General features: G+C 44.5%; 1 protein-coding gene across 1 annotated transcript in view; it reads right to left on the reverse strand.

The window, feature by feature from the left end:
- The window catches only part of LOC138967811 (protocadherin Fat 4-like), a 147248-nt gene that overhangs the window by 114789 nt on the left and 19381 nt on the right, over window positions 1-13078 (reverse strand). The window contains exons 7-13 of the mRNA XM_070340468.1: window positions 6532-6651; window positions 6006-6182; window positions 3611-3739; window positions 3003-3188; window positions 2520-2642; window positions 1155-1343; window positions 479-604 (exon numbers count right to left, since the gene is read on the reverse strand). Of these exons, the coding sequence (XP_070196569.1) occupies window positions 479-604; window positions 1155-1343; window positions 2520-2642; window positions 3003-3188; window positions 3611-3739; window positions 6006-6182; window positions 6532-6651 (1050 nt within the window). The remainder of the gene's footprint in view (window positions 1-478; window positions 605-1154; window positions 1344-2519; window positions 2643-3002; window positions 3189-3610; window positions 3740-6005; window positions 6183-6531; window positions 6652-13078) is intronic.

Here is a 13078-nt window from a genome sequence, read left to right on the forward strand (position 1 = left end):
AAAAGTTAAATCTGACAACCATCTGACAGACAAGGCGATGTTCTCCACAGATGTAACAATATATATCAATTGAACATTGGGTTTCTCTTCAATGACCCATGTGGCATCAGAGTTTGATTATTAAAACACTAATGTATGCAGATGTCAAAGATTGTGCTTTCCATCATAAAAACTAAAACTAAATCTAGCTACAACGGATCAAAACGTATTTTTGACATTAGACACAGATCTCAACCACAAGTGTGGAACCAGGACTGTCTCGGTCTATGTGAAATATCAAATTTTGGTCAACAATGCAAATAACGTATACTCACTGCCTGCTTTGACATTGTTTTACCACCTACTATAGCAGTTTCTGTGAGAGCCAGGACTCAGAAGTTTAGAAGTGCTGATTTGAAAAATGGTTCAAGCAGTCACTGCTAAAATCAGCAAGACTGAACAGTAACTAAACTGAGTTCAAAGCACTGAGAAAGCTTACCACATAGCTTTGTGCTGAATCTGACGTCAGAGGGTTTTGCACAACAACTTGGCCAGTCAGCCGCTCAATATTGAAGTAGGCTGGAGCCGCCAGGTATGCGTTGTCAGTCTCATAGGTAAGTGCCCCCTACACAACAGAAATGTTAGTACATTGTAAGTATTTTTTCACCTTCTGTTTTATGAAAGAGAAGTGTTATGTACAGTACAGTGTTCAACTTAACTTGTAGACACAAAACAGATCAAATCTACTAAACTGCCACATCAAAGTAAAGAATGATATACACGGTTTTCAAAGAAAAGCTCATAACGTTAAGTAAATATTGTGTAACTGTTCGTTCAAACTTTGCAATACCAACAACACATTGAAAAGCTTAAAGCCACGACAGCAACAATGCCCACTCACATCATCACTGTTTAGAAAAACCGACTCTTTCTCATTGGACACTTGACTCACTCTTCCCAGCTCCTGCCCTGCTGTCCTCTTACCCCCAATCCTTTAAAAACATGAGCTGATGAATATACACCATTATATACCGTCTCCAATCTTCCCCCAATGCCCCATCTCTATCCTACTTGCCAGAGACACCCCCCCCCCCTCCATCCCTATTTCAACACCCATGAACCCCCTCCCTACCCTAATTCAACCCCCCCCCCCCCCCATCTCCAAATGGGCTTACAAGCAGGTCAGGATCAGTGGCTGTAGCAGTGAAGACAGAAGCGCCAACGTTGAGGTTATAGTTGATTGTGGTGCTGTACGGGTCATTGATGAAGCGAGGTGGCTGGGTGTCCCTTGTGATGCTGACCGTGACTGTGGCTGTTGCTGACTTGGGGTTCACCACCGCGTTATCCTCCACAACAACAGCAAACTGAAAGAAAGTGACAACACAATGTAAACTGATAAACTGGAGGAATCGCTCACTTTCCACGTGCAAAACACAGTGAACTTGACAGGCTGAAATAGCGCGGTAGCGTATTTCGCTGAGCAGGAAAGCGCGCTTTTTTGTATTCTTTTTAACTTTCTGAGCTTGTTTTGAATACAACATGTCATATCTATAATTTTTTGGAATCGGGAAATGATAAAGAATAAGATGAAATCATTTCTTAAATTTTAATCGTAGTACTGATTAATCTATGTTCGTTAATTGTGACAACTTGTTGAGAGTAAACATGACATATGTATATTTTTTTATATTTAGAATGTGATGAAGAATACGATGCAATCACTTTTAAATCTGTTTTCGAAAATTCGATTTTAATGACAACTTTAATGAGCAAACTCATTAACTAATTTTCAAGCCTCCAAGCTTAAATACAATACCAAAGTCCGGGCTTCGTCGAAGATTATTTGACCAAACTTTCAACTAATTTGATCAAAACATGATGGCTTGACAGTGCCGCCTCAACTTCCAATAAAAGCAGGATATGTCGTCATCAAAACATTGATCACAACAACAAAAAAGTCTAGGGATATTTTACTCAGAAAGTCTCCTGTGAAGTTTCATGACGATCGGTCTAGTAGTTTTCTCGTAATCACTGTATACATATACACACACACACACACACACACACACACATACACCACGACCCTCGTCTCGATTCCCCCTCTATGTTAAAACATTTAGTCAAAACTTGACTAAATGTAAAAAGGACATTTGTTGACAAACCAAGATTACTATGCAAGTAAATTTGAAACCATAGGGCCCAAAACGCTCAAAATGTAAATACAGTGTATCAGTAAAGTTCCTCCTGCTGATGGGTTTAGTACGTTACTCCAAAGTTTGTGGTGGGATTTATGCCCCTTTCTCCGAAACGCTGTCACAAATGTAAAAGATCAGATAACCCATTTCAAAAGCTGAACTTTCAGATACTTTCATGATGCTTCAGATGAGTTCCCTCGAAACATACTAATGTATTAAACCTAACATGCTTACTTTCAAACTTCAAATCTGTCGAAAAATCATAGTTTGCAACTTATACTTTCTTCAAGACACAGCAGTAATTACTCAACAAAAGTTTGCAAGTAGTAAGAAGCAAAGTCTCACCTGGATGAGATCTCTTGTCAGCCCAACCAGACTCTGGTTGAGGGAGATGAGGCCACTGCTGGGTCCAAGGTAGAACAGCTGTGTGTCAGCATTGGGGCTGTCGTACCTGAATGTGAGGCGATCCTGCACACACAAGTTTTGCCCGTCAAGGATTATCCCGTATAAAAGTTTCAAAAGTAAAGTGTGGTAGTTTGATTTTGGTCCTGCACTTAAATAAACAATACAGTGAGAAATCTGCTCAAGGCCAGTCTTGCACACAGTTTTGAGAAAGCAGCAGGTGATCCCACACAAAAACAAAAATCCAAACATTCAATACCAAATTTTGTGTTGATGCCAGAAGAATCAAGAATCATTAATTAGAAGTTTTAACAGAGACTATTCACACTCTTCATAAACAAAACCTGGAGCAATTTTGTTGCATATCGCTTAAACATGGTATGAACCCTTAAATTCTACTCCACAGGTAACACAAGATATTCTCACGTTGACATCAGCATCTTGTGCTGTGAGTTGAACCACACTGTTCCCCAGCAAAATACGTTCGTCCAGTGTTCTGAAGTAGTTGCCGATAAAGACAGGCGAGTTCTCATTTCGCTGAACATTAATGGTTACTGACGCTGTCGCTGTCTGCCTTGTGACTGTTGACTGGTGTGTTGCCTGAACCAGCAGCTGTTGATGAGCAAAACAACACAAGTCAGTTGTCCTTAAAACATCAAAAGTATTAACAATGCAACAAGCAACGGCGAATAAAACGAATTCAATCAGAAAAATGTATAATAAACTGGAAAAAGACAAATACATCAAAAACCAAAAGTAGAACAAAATTAATTTCAAAGATGGATTTTAATCAAGAACTAAGGATATATTCTGCTTATTTTTCACTCGCTACTGAACCTAACCATACTGAACACTTTCTCTAAATCACAGTAAGGAAACAGCTGATGACTTTTCCGATGCAACAAAGTATTCAACGATGGAGAAACTTCATCTATGGCCTATGCTCCGCTGGGGGCAAAGGGCCTCAGTAAATAAGTAAAGGTATTCAACGGTATTAGTTGAATTTTTCTTTGAAACTATTGGTCAGAAGTTACCTGATAAACAACTCTCTTGGCAGGATCCGTACGTAGATCTTTGGCGACGGTGATGCTGCCTGTGGTCTGATCAATGTTGAACCATTCCATGTCGTTGTTCAGGCCAATGACTTGGAAGAACACTCGATCCTAGAAAACAAAATACACATGCAAACATGAAAGATAACATTTGTATAATCGTGCGCACCTGTGTGTAACAAATCAATACTAGCAAGGCATGCAGAAAGGACGTAAAAATGTCTCTTCGTTTTTGCTTCTGTTGCTTCATGCTACTCAGCTTTTGTATTGTCAGACACATTCAATGTTGCTAAGCAATATGCCACCAAGTCAATACCAAGTTGCAAAAAGACACACCGATGAAAACAAAAAAGAGGCTTCCAGCACCAGAAGAGGCTCGCATCAACCAGATTTCACCAATGTTCTGATCATAACCGCTATAAATTAATCTTAATCTAAAAACAACTTCTTTTGTATTACTTTCCTACTTTTAAGTGTTCATTGTGTACATGATTTTGTATTTGTTTACTGATTTGTTCTGACTTTTTTCCTATTAGGCGCTTAGAACTATATTAGGATTTGCGCCAAATAAATACCCTTATTATTATCATTATTATTATTTAAGTTATTGAGACATCCCAGTGCACTAAGGGATTTATAGAGCAAATCGAGAAAATTCATTATTGAACGAAGCGCATAGCGCTGAGTTCAATAATTATTTTCGAGATTTGCTCTATAAATCCCTTAGTGCACTGGGATTGTTTCAATAACGATATTGTCAGTACCGCCATAGAAAAAAGAAGATTCCAAACGCACATTTTGCTACGCGCATTTGAATAGGCATAACTGTGTGGTCAGGTCGTGTACAGTAAGATCTACTTTTGTGTGGGGTGTCTCAAGTGTGTCGTGCTTTCGTCACACGCATTTTAATTTCTGTTGGTAAATTCCAGTGTAGCGTTAAGCTGAACAGTGATGATCTTTCAGAGAGACCTCATTTGAACTCGGAGAAAGGACTGTGCTCTTCGTTATTTGCGATTCGAAACCTCCAGTCGAGCTTCGACGGATTGACTGTGTGGAGTGACTCCCCTTGAATTGACTGAGTAGACTGAGGTCGCCAGTAGAAGGAATTAGTAGTTAAATACATTTCCTAGTGAACGGCCAGAGACGCTGTGTAATTCTGTGTATGAACAGAGTTAAAATATGTCAACAAGATCTTAATTACTTAAGATATAAGGAATGTTTAGTAGACAGAGCAGACGGTGATTTAAGTCTGCCGGAATAGGAACTATAACTGTTTTTTTGACTACACACGAGCCGTGAGTCGACACCTGTAAAATGGATATCGTGTGCCTATGAGTTCACGGACGGTTTGTGTATTTCTTTACCTAAGTGAAGGGTAGAGAGTTTTGATAGTGCAATTGTGTACGAGATTGTAATCTCGAGTTGTTTTTGCTTACAAAACTGTGAGTACCGGATTTTTGAATACCTAACATTTATGTTCATGATTGTGTGTATTTGTGTGTATGATGTTATAGCCGTATACTACAGTGGAGGGAACCTACATTTCGAGTTGTGTTTGATTCCTGTATATTAACTCATTTGCATTCATTCACAGTCTGCTAGGCTAGGGCAATCGAACCACTGCAGTCTGCACTGAGTCTGCACGCATGAGGCAGGCTGGTAATAAGTCTTACATATGGTAAGAACGTTCTGAACCCAACACGTTTTCGATTACAATTGTTCTTGCCTTGAAATAATAATTCGAAAACCATTCATTTACTGAACTGATGCAGTCGTATTTCAGTGTAGTCTGCTACGTATGACAGAGTCGATCGAGTCAGTCTTCCAAACTGGTCTAGCTGGTACGTTATCGGAATAACACTTGTGTTTTCTGTTAGCCGCTGGGAATTGTATACTAACTCATCATTTGGTAATGTGGATGATAAGCTACATGCCACTAACACGGCATATGAGAAGAATCTATGCAAGTCGGCGAAAATGAGATGAAACACAGCGGCTTCTATTTTTAGATCAGTGGCACTGTGGCACAGGCACATGCAATCTGTCAGAAAAAAAACACTGAGAAGCAGGGAATTTATGGTCATTTGGTATTGTGGATAATATAAGCTACATGTCATTAATTAATTCTGAGGATGAGAGCACAGTCTCGCTTAGGCAAAGGGCGGAAGAATACGCTCTGTGGAAAAGTTAGCGCACTCCAAGAGTGCGCTAACAGTTTTAGCGCATCGCCATTAGCCAATCAACTGGTTCACATCAGTCATGTGACACCAGTACTTACTGACAATTATTATTATTATTATTATTATTTTAAGATCAGACTTTCTCAGAATTGTGGCAGTTTTAAAAGAGGGTGGAACTGTTGTTACACACAACTTACATTTGGATTAGTGTCCAGGTCAACCACTTGGAATGGAGGCAGGTTGTTCTCAGAGATGGTTCTTTCGTAGTCAGGGAATGTGAAAGCAAGAGCTGAGTCATCCACGTTCACCTGAACGGTTTTTTGGCATCCCGTAGTTCTGCTTGTAAAACCATTGTCGATGGCAGAGACTGCGAGCTGTACAACAAGGAAAAAAATGTATCAGTATTTACTTACAGCTGAGAGAGAAAGAGAGAGAGAGAGAGAGAGAGAGAGAGAGAGAGAGAGAGAGAGAGAGAGAGTGAGATGGAGAGAGAGAGAGTGAGATGGAGAGAGAGTGAGAGTGTGTGTGCAAGCGTACGTGTGTGGTGCGTGGGTGCATATGTGCATGTTTTGAACAGTCAAGATATTACCATCAGTGAAAAATTAGAAGAAGACTAAATGCACACTGCTTTGCTGTCTTGAGACGCACATTTCATGATGAAAGGGGTCTGACTTGACTGTTTGAAATACAGTTGTACCAAGAAATATCATGCCATCCACTTACCTGGTAATTTGGATTGCCAGTGGGAGTAAGAGCACGTATCAGTTTGATGTCTCCTGTGTCATAGTCCACAGAAAAGTAGCTCTTTGAGCTCACTGTTCCAGCCAGCACATACTTCACAGCCTGAAATAAATAGCCAGTAAACACTAGTTGTTAGCCTTCGGCAAAAAATAACTTTGGTATCTATCACCAACTATATACAGTCTAAAATCTGACATCTAAGAAAATATTTCTTCAAATTTAAAAAGTTCAGATTCTGTTTGAAAAAAACGTAGGTAGGATATGGTAATCATTCTCTAATGTTGTGTTTTGTGAGAAAATATGGAAGAACAATATATTTACATCTAAAAATGTCAGTCCATGTTCACTTAGAATCTTCACACTTCAGGATAGTCTTTAAAATTTTCAAGTTAGGAGACAGATCAAAAAGGACTTCAAACAAATATGGGTAAAAGCCTTTCTACTCAAGTCTTATCAAACTTTGACTGCAGCCATGATCACAGTCTCCAAAGAACATAAATACAGCTATGATCAAAGTATTGAAAAAGAAACCTAACTATCTGAAAACTGGGTCTCATTTTCTCATTACCCTCAATCACTTCACATCAAACAAAGAGACAAATTAAAGTGCAACCTTCCACACAGTGTTCGATGAAATTAAAATGTGAGTTTAGATAGAGCGGACAGCGTCAGATAAACTCTATTTAAACGAGACAGATTAGCCGCGGGTGGAGGAGGAGGATGTTAGATACTTGAGGTAGGCCTAAAGGGATCAGAGGGTAGTAAAGCAGGATATCAACACTTAGGCCCGTAATTAGAAAGAGAGGGGAGAGGAGGACTTGTGAAAGTCAAGGAGAAGAGCCCAGCCGCAATGTCCATGTTGCCGGGGGGCTTGCACGTGTGATGCATCAGCGGGGGTCTATAAGAACGGGAGAGCAACACATTGTGGTCAGTCCTTACCAGCGCGGCGCAGCGGGCATATGCCAACTATTTCTTACTACAATATGGACTTCGAATTTGGAGCGTGGGCGACAGATCTGCCTTTAACGGTGGTTAAAGTTCTCCAGGATGAGGAGTTGAACACCCTCAATGTGCTGAGTAATGTGACTGCCCAGGATTTGGAAGGCCTGGGTCTCAAGCGTGGCCACTACGTAGCGCTGAGAGTAGCAGTGGCGGCTCTGCAAAAGCGAAGCGGGGGAGGGCCACTATCCCAGCGGGTGACTGAGGGAAAAAGCGTGGAACCACTCCAGGGACTGTTAGGCGGCTTGTCACTGCAGCCAACAGGTGAGACCTCTTATCTTTCCATTCTGGATTTTGTGCCGGGATCGATGGCGGCCGAGGAAGAGGTGACACTCGGGGGAGGTGTCATCCTAAAACTCAACCAGAGACCAAAACTTGACAAAGTCTCCCCCTGCCACTGGATTGTGGCAAACGCACGCATCATGGCGAGGTTGATTGCTGAGAAGCCCGGGTTTGACTCGACCGCCTACCTCCAGTACACAGAGATGATAGGCGAGCTGGGGGCCAGATACTTGTGGCAGTCGGTGCTTCTGTACGACGACGAGTACAGAAGGCGCCAGTCGTCCAGCGGATTCAAGTGGGGAACCCCCAACCCCCACCTGTCCACGGTGATCCTGCGGGACCGGCTCCAGCATGGCGTCCAAGACAACAAGGGCGGCAAGGCTACGACGGCCAGCGGCGGTTCCCGGCGACCAGCGGGACCCAACGGGAAGGAAGTGTGCTTATTGTATACCAACAAAGGCGACTGTCCCTATGGGTCCCGCTGCAGATTCCTCCACGTCTGCGACACCTGCGGCATGGGCCACCCCGGCAAGGACCACAAAGTGACAGCTACCACCTCCCCAGCCTAGGACACAGCGCAGCGAATTGCCGACAAAACGGTAGGCCCCACCTTCCACAGCCCGTTCCCTCAGCTAGATTCCAATAAGTGCGAATTTCTCGGAAATAGTGATTCCATTAATGCTAAATCTCAAATGTGGCACAAGGTGCTAGAAGGCGATCACGACAAAACCTTTTTATTAGATGGCATAAGAAACGGTTTCCGTATAACAGAAGAGAGTAGGGCAGGCGTACTAGACGTAGAGCAAACAAACCATAGGTCATCGAACGAACACCATAAAGCTGTGGAAAAAGAGCTATTAGATCAGATAGAAAAAGGTTATTACATTGTAGCTAGTAGAAAACCAACTGTGGTAAGCGCTATCGCTGCGATTCCCAAGGATGATGACAGCATCAGGTTGATCCATGACGCTAGCAAACCCACAGGTAGGGCAATGAACGACTATTCTATACCTGAGTCAGCTAAATTTCAAACCGTATCTGACGCGTGCGCCCTAGCGAAGACAGGGTATTGGTGTGCAAAAGTAGACTTGCAGTCCGCCTATCGGTCAGTATGCATCAGTCCGGACGATTATTGTATGACTGGGCTGAAATGGCATTTCACAGGTGAAAAGAAACCTACTTATCTCTTTGACAGTCGGCTGCCTTTTGGCAGCAATGTAGGGCCGTCACACTTCCATCGCCTGTCGCAAGCTATTCGCAGATGCATGGCACGGAAAGGCATACCAGGTGTGTTAGCGTATATTGATGATTTTCTTCTGGTAGCAGCTACCAGACAAGAGTGCAATGACATGTTACTGTCCTTAATTAGATTATTGAGGGAACTGGGTTTCAACATTAGCTGGAAGAAGGTGGTGGGGCCTACCCAACGTATCACGTTTCTCGGTGTCGACATCGACACGCGAAACAACACCCTGTCACTTGGAAGTGACAAGTTGCAGCAACTGCGGCAGGGACTCCTCCAGATCCGAGGAAAGAAGCGCGCGACAAAAACTCAGCTACAAAGCATAGCGGGGTCCCTGAATTGGGCCTGTCAGGCTGTCAGAGGAGGAAAATTCTTTCTGCGGCGGATACTGGACACGATTAAACCCCTTCAGCAGCAGCGACACAAAGCGAAACTATCTGGCGAATTTCATAAGGATGTACAATGGTGGCTTTCTTTTATGCATGTATTTAACGGCACAGTATATTATTTTCACAATGCAAAACAGCATGTTCATGTAGATGCATGTAATATTGCAGCGGGTGCCTTTTGGCAAGGTGACTGGCAGTACACCATCTTTGAAAAAGACATGCAGGCAGCAAAGGAGCTACATATTAACTATAAAGAAGTGTGCGCTGTGGTGCAAGCAGTGACACGATGGGCTCCGATGTGGTGCGGACAAGAAGTGATTATTCATACCGATAGTACTGTCGCAAAAGCTATCATTAATAAGGGCAGATCGACTAATAAGTATGTGAACAGTCTGCTCCGTAAAATGGCGTGGGAATGTGCAAAAGTGAACTGCAAAATCGCGGCGATACATGTGGCTGGTAGTGTAAACATCATGGCTGACACTATTTCCCGCCTCCATGAGTCCAGACGGCGCAAAGACTTAGTGCGTCTGTTGACATTCTGGCACCTGTGTGACCATATGTCTGACCAAGCCCTTTTGTTCCTTGTTTTTTCAGACCAGCAGCCCCCATTAGGGGCGCAACTGACGGCAGAAGTGTTGGATTACAGAGCAAGTGCCTTTTCTGATAACACTAAGAAGACTTACCGCACCCACCTTACCTCGTATTTACGTTTCTGTGCGGAGATGGACATAATGCCAGTGCCTGTGTAGCCAAGTGGCGTACCTAGTCTTTTTTGTGTAATTATCTCCTGCCCGACCCAGTTGCCTCCCCTGTCTATTATCTTCCCCTGACCCAAGTTGTGTCTCCCGCTAGGATTATTGTGTGTTTACTATCGTAGGGTAGACCCCGACCGGATGCATTTCTAATCTCTTATCTCAGATTTAGGTGGTCGTTATGTAATGTGCCGCCAGACTGTCTGGGTATCGTTGGACGGCGTTTTGTCAAGTGGGTGTCATTTCTTTTGACAGGGTGGCTTGGAGGTTTTAGTCTCTTACCCCTCTCCCCCTTCTTTGTAACCGGTTGTAATCTAATGAGCCTTATCCGGTGTGTAATGCCCTCTCCCCCCTTTAGCTAGTGTAACTACTTGTAATATTTCCGGTGTGTAACACCTCTGTAACGATTTCTGCCTCGGTAACGATCCTTTTCATTGGGCAGGCATTTTAAGTAGAACGCCCCCTGTTGTCTGACACCGGGTAGCGATCGGAAGTGGCCAGCCTTTAAAAGACTGAGTATTTAGGCTAGAGGAGAGAACGCGATTTGTGATATACTGAGCTGTGTGCTGCTCATATGTTGTTGTCGTGAAAGTGTCGGACCTCTGCCCAAATGTATCGCGACTTGTGAATTCGTGCCCTTGTGTTTCGCGACTAGCGTCAGCAGCAGTTTTGTGTTTAGGTTCCAAGTGTGCTCACTGAGGAGAATCTACACTGCTTTCTGGTGTCTACTTTCTGGTGTTTGCTTCTGGTGTACGTTAATTAAAAGTCACGTTATCGCAACCTCTGTCTTGGCGTCTCATTTATGCTTCCTGGCCTATTCCCCACCTTCCACTCCACCCTATCACATCTGGCGCATGCGGAGCAGGGTTCAGGAAGTAGAGACGCGTTTAGTGAGACCGATCATCGAGTGGGCTGTGTGCTGCTCATATGTTGTTGTCGTGAAAGTGTCGAACCTCTGCCCAAATTTATCGCGACTTGTGAATTCGTGCTCTTGTGTTTCGCGACTAGCGTCAGCAGCAGTTTAGGTTCCAAGTGTGCTCACTGAGGAGAATCTACACTGCTTTCTGGTGTCTACTTTCTGGTGTTTGTTTCTAGTGTACGTTAATTAAAAGTCACGTTATCGCAACCTCTGTCTTGGCGTCTCATTTATACTTCCTGGCCTATTTCCCCCCTTCCACTCCACCCTATCACATCTGTTTCGCGACTAGCGTCAGCAGCAGTTTTGTGTTTAGGTTCCAAGTGTGCTCACTGAAGAGAATCTACACTGCTTTCTGGTGTTTGGTTTCTGGTGTTTGCTTCTGGTTTAAGTTAATTAAAAGTCACGTTATCGCAACCTCTGTCTTGGCGTCTCATTTATGCTTCCTGGCCTATTCCCCACCTTCCACTCCACCCTATCACATCTGGCGCTGCGAGCAGGATTCAGGAAGTAGAGACGCGTTTAGTGAGACCGATCATCGAGTGAGCTGTTGTGCTGCTCATATGTTGTTGTCGTGAAAGTGTCGGACCTCTGCCCAAATTTATCGCGACTTGTGAATTCGTGCTCTTGTGTTTCGCGACTAGCGTCAGCAGCAGTTTTGTGTTTAGGTTTCAAGTGTGCTCACTGGGGAGAATCTACACTGCTTTCTGGTGTTAACTTTCTGGTGTTTGCTTCTGGTGTACGTTAATTAAAAGTCACGTTATCGCAACCTCTGTCTTGGCGTCTCATTTATGCTTCCTGGCCTATTCCCCCCCCTTCCACTCCACCCCATCACATCTGGCGCTACAGAGCAGGATTCAGGAAGTAGAGACGCCGTAGTTAACACCAGAAAGCAGGGGTGGCAGTGTAGGAGGTACTCGGCGTATCCAAGATGGCGGTCGACGGGGTTCCTAGACCCCAGTGGCAGATGTTCTCCCCTCCCAGGCTTCCCCTCTTCACTAGCAGCAAAGATGGCTGTCCGCTAGACGACTACGTCACAGAGGCTCGTCGCATCATTGCCCACTTCAACCTGGAGGCGCTGGGCGGCGAGGCTGCTGAATGGCTGATCCAGTCACTTGCTGGGCCTGCCAAGAAGGAAATCAACCTGCACCCCCCTCATGCGACTGCCACTGCCAACTTAGTCCTGAACATCCTGCAGGACACGTTTGGGGACCACGCCAGCATTTCCACTCTACTAGCGTCGTTCTACAGCATCTCCCAGAGTCAAGAGGAGGGCATTCTCTCATATGCCCACAGGTTGCAGGCTCTGCAGGTGAAGACGAATGCTGTTGTTGCCGGTACGGTTTCCGATGCTGCACTTCGTGATCGATTCATGCACGGACTGTTCTTGCCTGCAATGAGACGGGACCTCATGCGCTTTGCGAGAGGGCGTGAGGCTGTCACTTTTGCGGCAGTCCGTGCAGAAGCTCTCAGGTGGATGAGGGAAGATTTCGATGTAGTGGCTGACCAAGCAACTCCTGTTTCCAAAGAGAGGAGTGCCGGGTTAAGCAGGCTGCAGGTCCCAGTCAACGAACTCTCCGTCAGATCAGCAGAGCTTCGCGCTGCCCTGGACCAACATCCGCGAGCTGCCTCACGTCATCAGCAACCGTCCGCGAAGCCACGTTGTTGGCTTTGTAACCGCCACGGCCATCTACAGAGCAGGTGCCCTACCAAGCGTCATAGAGGTGAACAACTGCTGTCATGGAGACAGCCAAGTGAGAAACGCGCGAGTCATCAATCAACATCCATCACGGCGCAACCTCTCCTTGAGCAAAGCTGTCAGACAGAGGAACAGCATCGGCTGGCGACAACCCCCGTCCCCGTGCAGCTACACGACGCTCAGCTGATTTCATTTTGGGATTCGTTACTTAATCTTGCCCCTGTACCCCGAGTCCCTGCTACCCCA

Source organism: Littorina saxatilis, linkage group LG5 (assembly GCF_037325665.1).
Source record: "Littorina saxatilis isolate snail1 linkage group LG5, US_GU_Lsax_2.0, whole genome shotgun sequence".
NCBI lineage: Eukaryota > Metazoa > Mollusca > Gastropoda > Littorinimorpha > Littorinidae > Littorina > Littorina saxatilis.